The 16,219-nt window shown below is 38.5% G+C and overlaps 1 protein-coding gene across 2 annotated transcripts in view; it reads right to left on the bottom strand.

Annotated features, from left to right (window-relative positions):
- CDH6 (cadherin 6) overlaps positions 1–16,219 on the bottom strand; it is a 130,150-nt gene that overhangs the window by 27,712 nt on the left and 86,219 nt on the right. For both annotated transcript variants that reach the window (XM_067730438.1, XM_067730439.1), the window contains exon 3: positions 3,164–3,458. In XM_067730438.1, the coding sequence (XP_067586539.1) occupies positions 3,164–3,458 (295 nt within the window). The remainder of the gene's footprint in view (positions 1–3,163; positions 3,459–16,219) is intronic.

The raw sequence follows: 16,219 nt of genomic DNA, 5'->3' as shown, positions 1-16,219 counted from the left end.
GGTTAATGACGGGTCCTTGATACCCACACATAAGGAGAAAGCACAATCTTACTTCTACAGAAAACTATCATGGCAAGGGAGTGAAGAACTACAGTGGGATGCTGGGCTAAAAAGCCTTGGATTTCTCACTCTGAAGGAATGTGATCAACATTAATAAATATTGTAAGGATTAAATTAAAGGGAAGCATGGGAATGATCATGACTTTGGGTGTAACTGATTCCAACCCATCTCCAAGGGTGAGATTTGATTGGATTCTTGCTACGGCAATTCTTTCAAGTTATCTAGGCCTAAATCTATTGGCATCTTGCACTATTTTTTCTACGAGGATTAGTGTAGGTATTGTTTAATCAGGAGGCCATTCGTGATTTTGCTGGAAATTTGCTGTGTCATAGGTGCTTTTACTCCTGGACTAGAACGTGCCGGTGTGGAGCCTGCAAATGCAGTAGCTATTTTGTGATCTTAGCAATGCCAGCCTGAGGACAAAGCTGAATAGGACAGAAAATTACACAGAAATATCTAGAACACAAATCAAACTATGTTCAAAGTCCACTTTACTTTTGGACTTAAGTAATGTGACCAATAAATGCTTGCATTGTTTAAAGTAATTTGAATTGTGTTTTCTGTTACTTACAAATAAAAGCATCCTAAGTGATAAATCTGATAATTCTAAGAGGTTGAAAGACCTTGAACCTTATGAGAAGTAGTTTTGGATTAAGTAAAGAATTAATTGGAATAGCAGAGGATACACATCCAGAATTTATAATCCCAAAAGATGATTATAATTAAATCCACAAAGAAGGCTATGTTGTTTTAGATTGGCATTCTTATCTTAGAGACCACAGTTAATAATAACCTTCAAAGTATCCCTAACCCCCAAGAAATTCCATGCAAATTTTTACATGTATATTACAATGAGAAGAAGTTCCATGGACTTTATCTGATTCTCAAAGGGGTCTGTGACTTCCAAAAAGGGTAAGACCCTCTGATTAAGATCATTTTATGGCTGACTTTTGGTATTCATATTAGACAAAGAGTAAGCATACTGCTAGAATTCTCCTGTCCACGAACAGGGCAGGGAAGTCACATTTAGGGAATATTAGAATTTTTACATTGCTTTTGTAATGTAATAAATTGTTCCATTTATTGAACAAATATACTGTACTGTGTTAGGGTTGGATGCTCTGGAGGTAGCATGTTGATGCATGAGATAGAGCACCCGTCCTTGTAATTTGACAAGGTATGTAGGGAAAATGAGAGCATATGATGTTAAAACGAGGAGTAGTAGAAGTCAACAGACACCTACGTTCTTATTTGACATCAGTACAAAATTTGATTGCTTTTAGAATATGGTTATCTGGACACTTTGAGTGCCTATTAGTTGCCAGATGTGGTACTGGGGGCTCTGCACTTGTTTTCTCCTTTCATTCTTACGATAAGGATTAGGAGTTGATGTTTATTATTTCTTTTTTTATAGATATGGAACTGGAGGATCAGAGACATCAAGTCATTTATTTACCTAAGGCCACATTGGTGCTTATTAGTAGGGATAGTTTCAAACTTAGGTCTGTTTGTCGTCGAAGTCCTTTTTTTTTTTGCGGTACGCGGGCCTCTCACTGCCGTGGCCTCTCCCGCTGCGGAGCACAGGCTCCGGACGCACAGGCTCAGCGGCCATGGCTCACGGGTCCAGCCGCTCCGCGGCATGTGGGATCTTCCCAGACCGGGGCACAAACCCATGTCCCCTGCATCGGCAGGCGGACTCTCAACCATTGTGCCACCAGGGAAGCCCCGAAGTCCATTTTTACTACCTTGTTATTGTCCCACTACCTTCATGTAATTCTTTTGGGATGCCTTTACTATCACAATAATGACATGTTAATTTATGATAATGATGAATGTCACCATAACTGTGCCTGTGTGCAGATTAGAAAAAGGCTTCTCTTCCTCAAGACGTGTTACTGCCAGCTACCCTCAAATATTTATAAAACATATTTAATTCTATAATGACTTCAAGAGCACGCTGCACCTTATATTGTGCAGTTACACTTTGCACATCTTGTTAGAGTTGCCCAGTGTGGTGCTGATGACCAGGCTGTCCTTCATTAATTCTTCCTGCCCTTTACTACATAGAGGAAAAATATTTTTCCTAACAAATCTTCCTCTTAGAAGAATTCTAATCCTCCTCTTAACTTTGGTGATCATTTGTGATTTTTCTAACAAAAAGTGACTTCAAGTAATGAGATGAGTAACTTCTTCATGGGAAAAATTGAGATGTTTTATAATCATTTCTGTAGATTATGTATTTTCCAAGTCTTAGAATTGTGAACTGAAATGTCTCTGATATCTGACTCGCAAAATTATGGAAATGTTTTTTATTATGTAATTTAGCCCTTTTGAACTTGACACTGACTATAACTTAAAATAACCCTTTACACAATAGTTGAACATTTGTCATTGTCTCCCCTGAAGTGTTTTAATGTGGCTGACAGTGATGTCAGTAGGATTTTTTTCTTAATTTAAATTCTATTTACCTTTTCCCTATCTAAGCAAATTAAATGCACACGTATTAACTTTAAAATTGGTAGTAGAATTGTGCACAAAATATTAATTTACCATATTAATGTCATGAAAGTCTCTTAATTTCTACCACTTAGTAAAGAACATATCCTCTAGACATCGTCTGCATATTGTTTACGGATTTTTTAAAAAGTTTTCTTTGAGTCTCTTTCTCAAATATAATTACTCTTTAGTCTGGACTGTAAATTCAGGGCTTTTGTTTTCCATTGGGGAGATCCTTACCTGAAGCCTAATAGCACTATGGGCTAAGAGAAATAGAGAGGGCTGCTGCCTTTCAGTCCAAGAAATAAAGTGGGCATTTTGAGTGGGGGAGGAATTAAATGAAATGGTCTCTCCTCCCTCCCCCTCTCACCCTGCCACTTTTCATACCCTAATCACTAGAGGAAATGCTGTTTTCTTAAAAATAATAAGACTAGAGTAATATTAGGAGACACCGGTGCACTTACAAAAAGGACATAAATGGACTGTTTGAAACACAATGCTTCTAGAATTTAACAGCTAAGTCCATTCAATTCAGCAAATTTCACTCATAGGACTTGTTATTCAGTTGATGTACTAGAGGAAATGGTTGAATCACATCTCACTCACCGACATCAGACATTTCAGGAACAGTGGCCGTGTAAACCTCCTTGGTGAATATTGGTTCATTGTCATTGATGTCATGGATCTTGATGATGAATTCAGACTCGGGCTCCACAGGTCTCCCTGTTTTTCTGTTTATGGCCTGAGCTCGAAGGATGTAAACAGGTTTTTCTTCCCTGTCCAGCCTCTTGGTGGCCTGTATATCCCCTGTGTTTTCATTGATAATGAAGAGATCTCCTGCTCCATCTCCTGAAAGGATATATTTAAGTGATCCATCTCCTCTATCCTGGTCTGAATGTAACTAGTGTAGAAAAAAAAAATTAAAGAAAGTAAAAGTCAAGCATGTGATCCTGAACTGTTTGTCTTTATGATGCAATGCTATGTTAACTTTCATTCAAGTCTTTCTAAGGGTTGCAGATTGTTCTCTTTTACTATTTACTTAAATCCTCAGTAGTAAATGCCATTCGTTAATGAACATGTTTCCTTATAATCACAGAGATTTCCAGAAGTGGAACAGAGCTTGGATAAAATTTAGTGATCCTGATTTTGAAGAATGAAAAACTAAAGGCCAGAGCAATAGTAAGATGCCCAAGGACATATAGGCCTGGCGGGAACGAAACTATTTTCACTACAGCTTTCAGATCTATTAATACACTCTCCCCCTCACTTTTATGTACACAGATACACTAGACAAGCAATACACTACTGAGAAAAGGATTTTGGTTTTTGAATCAGAGTATACATTTTGCCTCTACACATTGCTATCTTGGTGAATTTAGGAAAGCTAGTCAGTCTTCTTGATTCTAATATGATGGAGATTATAGTCAAGTTTCTAGGAAGATGTGAAATTTATTTATGAAATTCAACTCAAAGTGTTTGAGAAACATCTTAAGTGCTGTCAGGGACAATGCCTTGAAACCACCCTGACTAGGTAATTTACAAGATACATTGGAATAGGAATTTACAAGATAAATTGGAATAAGATAAATTTACAAGATAAATTGGAAAAGAATATTTAACACATATTTTAGTTTAATATGGGAAAGGACCTTCTAAAAGATTAGATTGCTTATGAAGCAGTGGGTTCTCTGTTCCTGAAGGTCATCAAGCAGAGGCTCTGATAAGATTAACAGCCAGTGAAATGGGTCCGGGTAAAGGGTTGCGGTAATGAACATGAAGATACCACTGAAGTGAAGAGGGCGATCCTAACTTGGAAAAGTAGCCCATGGGTTACTTACCCTGAACTTTATATCCACTCTATTGACTTCCCTGTTGTTTCTTTAGTTCCCTTTTCCCCACCTCAGCAAAAGTTTAGGCAGTATCTCATAGGTCTTCCAATAACCTAACCCTATTCACAAGTTTTTTCAAAAAGTGCTTTTTACCAAGGAGAACTGTTTTCAGATCTCAGTTGTAAGTGTCAGCTACATACAGACAAGTCAGCTTTAATGGCTAGTAGGACCCTGTGGGGCCCTTCTGGGTACAAAAGCCCCTCTGTGCTTCCTGTTTCTTGTTTGTAGAGAAAGGCTTTAGTCTCCTAGGTCTTTCCTGAGTTCCAAAGAGCAGACTCAAGCAGTTACTAATTAGGTAAGTGAGGGAATGCAGAAACAAAGGAAAAGCAAATAGTTCAGTGATAAAACAGAGTCCTAGTTCCTCCTGAAGAGATACATAACAATCTGACATATATTTTTGAGTTCTGCAGAAACTAAGCTCCCCCACACAAGGTAGAGGATGGTGATTACATGTTACCACAAGCATGCAGATGCCAGATTCAGAAGGTTGATGATTATGATTCCTTGAAACATCACCCTGTTACCTCACCACCAACCAGTCAGAAGAAGCTCCATGAGCTGCAATCCTCATGCCAAATGTTGCCTTTAAAAACCCTTTCCTGAAAGCCATTGGGGAGTTTGGGTCTTTTGAGCATGAGCTGCCCATTCTCCTTGCTTGGTGCCTCCAATAAACACTGTACTTTCCTTCATTACAACCTGGTGTCAGTAGATTGGCTTTGCTGTGCAGCAGGTGAGCAGACCCAAGTTCTGTTTGGCAACAATCTCTACCTTATTTCAACTCTGTCTAAGTGGAGTGTAGGCTATGTTACAACAGTAATGGCAACAACAGCAGCAGGTAAACCATCTCTGTGTTCTCTTGATTGATACTGCATGGAATGTTCAGAGTAATGTCTACAAACACATTTGAAAATAGAGTCTCAGGGGAAAAAAGGACTTAAAAAATATGTAACCCAGACTTTCTAAAAGTATGTCCCATGGAATATCATTTACACAAAATGCTGAGGAAAAAGCGTTCTGTGGCCCAATAATTTTGGGAAATACTTCATATTCTGCCTCTTTCGTAGAGTCACCCAGTGCCCATTAACTTAGGAAAGGCTGTGAGTACCTATAGTCCACAACTAAACATCATTTAATCTAGCTTTCCTGAACTTTCTTATGTAATGAATCCTTTTTGGGTGTGATCCGTATTGATATTCCCCAAAACAGTTTTCCAAGAAACTCATTTTGGGAAACATGAGATAATTGAGTCCATCACTGCGAGAGTCAAGAAAACTGAGGCTCCTATATGTAGTGTTTCCCAAATCACGCAGCTCATGTGAGAGTCAGATTAGAACTTGAGTGCAAGAAGAGGCTTATCGATTATTCCGTGCAACCTTCTCATTTTGAGAGATAAACTGTGTCTAATGCCACACAGCTACCACTAGTTAATAGCAGAGTTTGAGGAAGAGAATATTATTTATACAATTAGTGGCCTTGAAAGCAATTTGACAGAAATCATGCAAGATAAGTGCGAACGGGGAGGAAATTGCTTAGAAGTGAGACAAACGTAATAAGAAATGTAAAACAAGAGCACTCCATGATTTGTGTAATGTGATGTGCTAAGAAAACGCTGAAACCCTGACTACACAGAAAGAGTCACTGGGGTAAGTTTTAACTCTCCATCGTCAAATTCTTATGACTGAAGAGAGCTCTTAAAAAGCTATTTCATTAACTCATGAGTAATGAAACCAATGTCACTGCCCTTTGGATCTGGCTCTAGGACAGCCATGGTCAGCAGCCTGGCACAGTGCAGGGGGCACCACACCAGGAGTCCCAAGTGTGGGACTTGCTCATTCTCTCTCTCTCAATAGGACAGTCAATTAACTTCCAAGCCCTGGGATCCTTATCAGAAAATGAAGATAATTGAGCTACAGGACAAGGCTGTAGTGAAGCACTAAGAGACTATATACAAATACTATGTTAGTTCCTACATAAACATGCGATAAAAGCATGTGTTTTATAAATTATAAAGTGTCTTCCAAATTTAAGATATTGTTACTATTATTAGCTCTTAGTTCACAATAAACAGGTTTTTGCTTTTGACTTTGAGAACTTTGTTCTGAGGCCTTTGAAAACCCAATTTTACAAACACATGGTATCTCTAAGGTAAAATCTGTTATCAAAAGCCCGTATTCTTCTATCAGGTGGCCATTGCTATCTTTCCACATGATTTATTATATTCTGCATTCCGCTAGATTATAGACTCCCCTCAGCCGGTTCTTTCATCACTTTCAATATGTAGTTGTTGCACAATTAGTAGGTGAATACCACATTGGATCACAAGATTTATTCAGGTAAAAGTAATCAGAAACTTATTTTTAACTGTCAGGAGAGACCATTTCGATGACTTATAGAACAAACACCAAGACAATGTAAAAGGGCAGTGGAGATGCCACCTAAGAGCGTGAACAGGGATTGCTCTGCAGATCCCAATTCTGATTTATCAGTATTTGAAAACTAGTGGGAAAGTGCATCTCTTCACTCAGGCATTGTATAATAATAAAACAATTTAACCTCATCCCCCTCCCAGTGCAGTGTTTGCATCTGATGGAGCGCACAGAATAGAAACCTCCAGAAGCCTTTGTGTGCTCTTTCCCCCTCTACTTCCCTTCCACTGAACCCCTCTGAGGCCAGTTCTTTTTTCTCTTCTTGGGGAAAAGAGGAAACGTAAGAAGACATCAGTGCAAGTGAAAGCGGTGGTGACAAGCAGACATTAGGGGTTTATTGAGCTCTTAGAGTTTAATTGGATTTTTTTCTTTTGTGATGTCATTCATCATGGCCACTGTAAAAGGCAGAAGTTAAACAACAACAAATAAAAGGTTGTATGCTGCCCGAGGCATGTTTTTACTAATTTCAGTTTAATGTGGCTGTTCCATTAAGTTTAATCATCTGGCTCACTTCTAATGATTCACCATCAAGTAAAAATTATCCACTTCCCTCAGAAAGTCACATTTCACCTGGGGCTCGCAGGACTTTTTACTACTGTACCTGGAGCATTTTGTTGCAGAAGAAGCTCTTGGTCTTTGCTTGTTTTTCTGTTGACTTATCATTATTTTTTTAAGTGTAGCATCTTGACGAATAAATACAAGGATCTGGGGTTGTAGATACGGCCCCATCGCAGGCATCGCTAAAGCGGTGCCAGTATCTTTTTATCTGCTACGTATGCCACCTCCCGACTTGATTTTGTCTCTAATTCAAAGGTATAACACTAACTGTACAGATTTTTAGTGGTTTATGGAGCTAGTTAATGCTGCCCCATTCCCCCCATTCCCTATGTGTCACTGAGTCACTTGTCTTAAGTCAGTAACCAAACTGAATCTTCTAAGCATATACATCGTTGAGACAAGAAAGCAGCGTTTAAACAGAAGTTTACCTACATGGCACATCTGGAAGTACCTACAACAGCCTGAAAGGGGCTTAGGGAAGGAATTATGTGATTTTTTTTGCTGAAATTAAAAAAATGGGTTATGACTAATATGCTCATAGAGTGTAATGTGGCCCTTTAAGAAATGTAATGATTGCTAATCTGAAATGTTATAAGAATCAGAGAACAGCTGTGGTGAAAAGATGTTGTCTGATTGGGATTGAAGTGTAGAAACTGGAGCTACAGCAGAGAGAACACCTTTGTGCTAAATAGATTGAATATTATTTTAAATTGGGAAAATAGGTTTACAATCAACTTAGGACAAATGGAAGCTTAACTGAATTCAATATGTATATGTATATATGAGTGTGTCTATACATACATCTCTCTACATAATGCATGTATACATAATGCTAATAAATATGCTTAATGTAAAAATTGTGAAGAGCTTGTTAGGTAGAGTTTATGTCAGGAAGAAATTTCTTGAAGTACATGGCAGGGATTAGGAGTAGATTCTGTTTCAGAGATCATAGGGGTAGGTAAATAAAAATATCTTTTTTTTTTTTTTCTTTTGCGGTATGTGGGCCTCTCACTGTTGTGGCCTCTCCCGTTGCGGAGCACATGCTCCGGACACGCAGGCTCAGCGGCCATGGCCCACGGGCCCAGCTGCTCCGCGGCATGCAGGATCTTCCCGGACCCGGGCACGAACCCGCGTCCTCTGCATCGGCAGGTGGACTCTCAACCACTGCGCCACCAGGGAAGCCCTAAAAATATCTTTTAATAAAATTTTATATTACATATTTTAATATGCTGTATTTGGATGTTAATGATTATTATGAATTAACTAATTTATATCTAGTTTATATTTAATTTATGTTTTTTACAAGTTAAAATGCTGAGGGCAGCATATTTTTGTGGCAGGTTGTTGGAACTAGACATGCAAATTCTCAGGCCCCATCTACCTCCAGAATCAGAAACTCAAAGGGTGTGGCCCAACAATCTGTGTTTTAAGAAGCCCTCCAGGTGACTGTGATGAGAGCTCAAGTTTGAGAATCACTGCCTTAACTAGTACAATCATAATGCATGCATGGTCTTGGGCAAGGGAAAGAAATGGGTATGTAGTAGTTGGGTAACCTTGGGGAACTTACTTAATTTCTCCAAGTCTTATCTCCCTCATCTACATAAGAATAATACCATACTTAGTTTACAGGTAGGTTGTTCTGAAAATTAATAAAACAATGTATGTAAAATGCTTAACAGAAGGCCTAGCTCAGAGATATGCATCAATAAATGATTCTTACATCACAGACAGGAAGTATTCAGAAGGTGGACTTTGAAGGTGGAAACATTTGGGTCTGAATTCTGACTTTCCTATTAATCAACTAAATTAATTAAGTTATCATAGTTTTCATAGGTCATCTTTAAGACAAAACTCAAAATAACTAATTTTGCCAGATATTCCTCTTCTACTTGTCCATTAAATGTAGATATTCCTTAGGCCTATGTCTTAGGTCCTTGTCTTTCCTCATTTCACATACTCTCTCCAAATGAGATTATCTATTTTCATGGATTAAACTATTATCTCTGTGCCATTAATGTCCAAATCTCTATAAAACCTCAGGACAGACATTTTCGTGAGAAACAGAGTCAAGGATACAGTGATTCCCAGGCAAGTCTCTTGGACAACTCACACTCAGTACTTCCCAGTTGACGTCATTACCTTCTCTCCCAAACCATTCTTCCTCTTGTATGTCCCATCTCTGTAAGGACCACCAGAGAGTCACCCTAGAACCTTCCTTCTGCCTCCATCTCCAAATTCATTAGGCCCCTAACTCCTGCCAATTCTACCTCTTACCTATATCTCAACTCACCGCCTACTTGTCTCCATTCCCACTGGTGCCACCCTGGTCCAATTCACCACCATTTCTCTTTGACCTATTGCAATGAGGCTCTCTGAACACACACTCAGTCTTGCTTCCTTTCCATCTATTTTCCTTTCTGTGACTAGCTGAACTTAAACAACACCATCAACAACTTTCAAGATACCACTCTTTTCTAACTGAATCCTTCAGTGTTTTCTCTTTACTCTTGGGATAAGGCCCCTAGCCCCACTCAGCATGGCCTCCAGTCTCCACAGTCTCTGCCCCTCTCCTTAGCTTCATCAGCCATCATTCTCTCCTTGACACTCTTTGTTCTAGTGTACTGTACGTATTGCAGTTCGTTGAAGATACATCAGACTCTTTCATATCTAGGCCTCCTTGCATGTGGTCCCCTTGGTGTAAAGTCCTTTTAAACACCTTCACCTGGTTAATCCAATTCATACATCAGGTCTTTGTAATCTTGATTTCCTCAGGGAAGTTCTCCCTGAGCTGCTAGTCTAAGTTATAGCCTCCTGTTCTACACTCCCAATTTCTTCCCCAGTTAGCCATCAGTACATTCTCAATTTTTTTTTTTTTGAGAATTTCACAGCTGTTTTCATGTTTCAGTCAGCAAACAGCTAGATGGCAAATTTCATGATTAAAAAAAGCATCAAGCCTGTCTGGTTCACTTCCGTATTCTCAGCACCCAACATATCAGCACATTATAGATCTTCAATAATTAATGATTGCAAAGAAAGAATGAATGAATGTTATAAAGATAAAATTGGATAAAATATCAATAATCAATGAAGGTTTCTGGAACATAGAAGGTAATCAATAAATCTTAGTGTCCTCCACCCCCTTTCTCACTTGATTTTAGGATAATTCTATGTATCAAGAATATATGTTCCTGAAGCTGCCAAATAATTTAGCAATTACTACCAAACACTAAGCACATTGTCTAGTCTGAGCAGTCAGAGAGCAATTCAAGTTATCACCTCAGATATAAAAAATTTTCTTTAATAACCAATTAAACCTCAATAATAAAGCCAACCTGTATTGGATTTGTTCAAAAGAGCAGATGTTATAAGTACCTTGACCCATTATAAGTGCTGGGACAGAAGTCATCTGTTAAGGGTGAAGAAGTTTCAAGAATGAAGCTGATGGAAAATGAATGGAAAATTCTCCATTTCACAGAAACATTGTTCTATTAAAATATAGTTTAACTGTCAACCAAGGCCATTTAAAAACCCTTATTGGCCTGAAGAGCTGCATAAGGCAATGAATAAAAAACATCTAATACCTGTCTTCTATACCTTTGCAAATTAGCCTAGGAAATACTTACCCGTACATAAAAGAAAGCAAATAAAAGCAGAAATTAGACACTTCGGTATTCTTATTAAGTATTAGTTAGGAATAACAAGGTAAAGGAAACGCTAGAGAACAATACAGAGGGAACCTGTGAGTTGGACAAGGTGGAGTCAGGGGACATGTTAGCTCTTTGATGGTTTAGGAAGACTTCTTGGAGAAGGTTGGATCACCGAGGGGAGAAAAATGGCTTGGCAACCAGTATGAGCACGTGGCATGGTTTCAAGGCTCTGTGTGGGAGAAAATCAGAGAACGCCTTGAGTATGTGCCTGGAATAATAAAAGCAATAAAGTCAGCTAAAATAGAAGCGTCCTTCCCTTGAGGTGCAGGGTCACATATTTTCTCACACTGCATTCAGATGTGCACGGGAAGATGCAGCTTCCTTATCATTTCTTTCTTTTTTTTATCCCTCAAGCTCTAATCCCATTGAGTATTAGGAACTCGATATTAGGTTGAATATTCAGTCAATATTCAGTAATTTAGTGCAGTCCAATAAAATCTGCCTGATTCAATAATACAGTCTCTTTAGATAACTATTTTAAATAAATCCCAGTCTTTCTGGGTTTTGCTTTCTCTCTTTGCCCCTGATTCATTCCAAGATGACATCTGGGTGTATGAAGAGGAGAGACCCACATGGCACAAATCAGAGGAAAATTCGGGGCTTTTGGAGCTAAGGGCAGTCCTGTACTGCCTCTGATCCACTGGTCTCTAGACAATAGCTCTCATCCTTTACTTTCCTCAGGGGCATCTATGGTTTTGGCAAGTGGAATCACGATCTCAGCTCTCCAGGGTCCAAGGTGACTAGTCCCACCCTACCTGCCTCCTTGGTATCACATACCCCCTAATGTCTGAGTATCACTCCTCCATTGCCCTTGGCAAATGTGGACTTAGCCACAGGGTTGCTTTGTCCTTGGTAGGTACCAGCAAAGAGATCATCCACCCTTTTCTTGCCCTGGAGAAGCCCAGGAGCTTAAAGGAGCTTCTCCTCCACCACATGATTGCCTCAAAGGGAAACGGGCAAAAACCCACTTTGTTTTCACCTTTATCCACAAACTTGCCACTGCTTCCCACTGCCCCCTTTTCCAGACTTCAGATACAATGTCTCAGAGAAGTAGAAATGACTATAGATACACACAGGGCTGTGTGTTTTTGTGTTTAATAGCCAGGAATGTGAAATGCTTCCCTCAGTTTCAGGAATACCCCACCACTTAAGTTTTGGTGGGAGGAAGAGACAATTCCCACCATAAAAACTGAGAAGATAACTGGGGGGTAAGAATGACCAATAGCCCAGAGCCTGGCACCAATAACTTTTGGTAACTACATTTATAAATGGGATTCGTAAGTTTTATTCGAATTGGCCAGGCTCATCTCTTGATATGTTAAATGGGCTCTAGAAGAATCAGGACAATCTCTTTTCCTCTGACAAAACCTAGGTTCAGGCTGCCTCCATCTCCCATTTTCTTTTTTGATTATACTGTGTTGCCTCTTATCATGACTAGAAAACATTATATCCTTCTATATAATATAAATAATTTGATTGATTTTTAGAACAGTGTAAATATTTTATCTTTAAAGCTTTCTCTTATATGATCAATCATTTGGCAATGGGTCTGTCTGGAATTTGGGAAAATAATAATAGCAGACATTTATGAAGCCCATCCTATGGGCTAGGAAATGTGCTGCTGTTACACAGATTATATAATTTGTTACTCATTATGACCCTCTTCCTATCACCTCAACTGATGAGGAAACTGAGGCAAAGTAAGAGTTTAGTAACTTCTCAGCATCATACAACCAACGGGAGAAGGATTGGAGTCCAGGCAGTCTGACACCACAGTCTAGTCTGTTAACTGCAACATAAATATTTTCTCTGGATATTCACATTCAGTTCTATGACACTCATTAAAGGTTTATCCTGTACCAAACAATATTTTAAGTGCTGAGTTACACAGATCTATCTAATTCAGGATTTTTGGACCTCTGCTCTATGAACATTTTGGGCTGGGTAACTCTATTCTGTGTATTACAAGATGTTTAGCAGCATCCCCGGCCCCTACCCACTAGATACCTGTAGCACCTTTCAAGTTATGACCACCAAAAATGTCTCCAGACGTTGCCAAATGTCCCCTGGGGGGCAAAATAGCCTCCTTTGAGAATCACTGATTGAATCCTATATCTATCTATCTATTAATATCATCTATCTATCTATCATCTATCAATATCATCTATCATCTATCTATCTAATCTATCCTTCAATCTTTTTTTCCTCATTGCGTACCTTGTAACTTTAAAAATACGTTCATATAATACCGTAAAGTGCTCTGCATCTGCAGAGATTCCACATGACCCCACTCAATTCAGTCTTTTACCTTTGTTAGATTTAATAAGCACTGAAACAGACCTTGTGTTATATGAAGGAGAATTTTTGACAAAACTGCTAAAAGCAAAAGAATTTTAAATCTAGACTCAGAAGAAATGTAGTAATTCCCTTGACATTTATCCTTTACACTCAATACCTTGAATTTAATGTCAAAAGTACCAGAGTAACTATTAAATGAACAAAACTTTAGTGCTATAATAGTTGTGGTAAGCAGAATAATGGCTCTCCCAAAGATGTTCATGTCCTAATTCCCAGAACCAATGACTATGTTACCTTACATGGCAAAAAAGACTTTACAAGTGTGATTAAGATAAAGATTTTGAAGTAGTGAGACCGGCCTGGATTAACCACATGAGCCCAATGTAATCACCAGGGTCCTTATAAGGGAAAGAAGTAGGGGAGAGCTGGAGTCAAAGAAGGAAATGTGATGATGGAGCAGAGGTCAGAGAGAGAGACTGAGACAGAGATTTGAAGATGCTATGCTGTTGTCTTTGGTGGAAGGGACCATGAACCAGGGAATGTAGTCAGCCTCTAGAAGCTCGAAAAGACAAGGAAACGGCTCCTCCCCTACAGCCTCCAGAAAGACATCTTGCGGCACCTTGATTTTAACCTAGCGAAACCCATTTCAGACTTTTGACCTCCAAAGCTATAAGATAATAAACTTGTACTATTTTAAGCCACTAAGTTTGTGGTAATTCATTACAGCAGCAATAGGAAACTAAGGTAGTTTTTTTGTTGTTCTTTTTTGAGGGGGGAGGATCTTAGTTCCCTGACCAGGGATCAAACCCGGGGCCATGGCAGTGAAAGTGCCGAGTCCTAACCACTGGACCGCCAGGGAAGTCCCACTAAGGTAGTTCTTTACCTTTGGAATTCAAGGTGAGCTGGAATTGCATGTGGTCCTTCAAGAATTTCAGTGAAGAAAGAAGAAAACTAACATTTGGTGAACATTTACTATGTGTTAGGTAGTGCAGGAATGCTTTCTTTGTTAATCAATAATACTCATAATGACTCCAGGAAGTAAGCTTTATTTTCTCCACTTTTTTCAGAGAAACTGAGGTTAGGGAGGTTAAGTAACTTATCCAAAGTTAAGAGCAGAGCCAGGGAGGTTACCAAGACCTGCCTGACTCCATCAGAGTCACTCTCTGACTCACATCAGAGAATACTACCAAAAAGCACTCCCTACCATGATTATAAACGTTTCTGGATTCATTATATTATTATATTAGACCCCAGGCTAAATTATTTGTAAATTCTATTGGCACAAATGGTACAAATTATAATAGATGTTATTGTTCATTTGGGATTTATCAATTAAACAAATGCATTTTGGTTTATTCACTGCATGAAGTTATTTCCCCAAAAAGGAGTTGTTTACTGCCTTTTGCTTGGCTCTGGAAGACCAAGGTCTTTGGCAGACTGAGACATTAGTCTGACCTCCTGCTTAGTCTAACATTTTCATTTTAAAAAAGCCAGTGGTAAATCAAGCTGAGAGCCAGATATCCAGTCAAAAATTGATTTAGTAAGGCATTGTACCTCACCAATTACAATCCTACTTTTTGCCTTATAATGTAATCTCTTCAGCACTTACCAAATCTAAGGACACACACACACACGCACACACACACACACACACACACACACACTCCCCTTGCCTCCTCTCTCTTTCTCTCTGTAAAAATACACTTTGGAAGAAAATATTAATAGATAAATGCAGACATCTGAGACATGATGATTCAAGCAGCAGAAATTTAAAAAAAATTATGCTCCTCACTAGTTAATGGACTTTTCCCCAAATGTGTTTTTCGCCAAAGGTAAAAAACATATTGGAAAAAAAAAAGAAAAATATTGGATATAATATTCTTATGTAGATTCTTACTTAGAATCTAAAAAGTTAAAGCCATATCTTTATAAAACAAGTAGTTTGCTTTAGGGAGAAACTATTTCTCATTCAAATTCATAACTCTCAAGCATCCTGTACATGTCCAGTAAATGATGATTAAACTGAATTCTCAAGGAATGCTTGTACACATGAAAACACTTTATAAACTGTAGTACTTGATAAAATGTGGAAAAATATTATCACTGCTCCTATCTCATTACAAATTTTCTGCAATAAAACTCTGCTAAAAAACAATCTAAAAAGCTTCTTCACCTACCAGGGGATGATTTCCCTTGTGTTGTGTTTTCTGTTCTGTCCCTCCCACCCAGCACCCTCCCCTTCTTTGAAGTTATTTGATGGTTTGAATTGCAGTAAAGATTCTGACTGTCTCATTATCATTTTAAAACTCAAGTAAGTGTTGTCTAGACTGTTGAAAAGGAGATAAAACTGAATAAAGTACTGCCACTGAAGTCTGCCCAAGTCACTTCATTTTCTTGGTTTGATTTTAAAACAATATTTCCCTTTAAGAGGCAGGTAGATTGGTAATCACCAAGATCATAGCTTTCATACAAGGTAAATGATTCCCCCCTTTTGTTCTTTTTACGGAATACACACAGTTCGGAGGGTAGCTAGAACACTCAAGATACAAATGGATAATAAAGTAATTTCTTATACTCCACTCTACCTTATTGATTTCTTTTTAAAAATTTTTAAACACTTTTATTTGGCAGTAATCTCAAACTTAGAGAAGATGCAAATATAAAAAATGCTTTACTTGATTTCTAAAGGGAAAGTTTGCTTCCTGGAGGGTATTTATCTTCATTGGAAAAACAAAAAAGAAAACCTAGGATGTAGATTAAGTAAATGAGCCAGATTCTTATGCT

Source organism: Pseudorca crassidens, chromosome 3, assembly GCF_039906515.1.
Source record: "Pseudorca crassidens isolate mPseCra1 chromosome 3, mPseCra1.hap1, whole genome shotgun sequence".
Taxonomy (NCBI): Eukaryota; Metazoa; Chordata; class Mammalia; order Artiodactyla; family Delphinidae; genus Pseudorca; species Pseudorca crassidens.
This window is presented reverse-complemented; position numbering and strand designations above follow the sequence as displayed.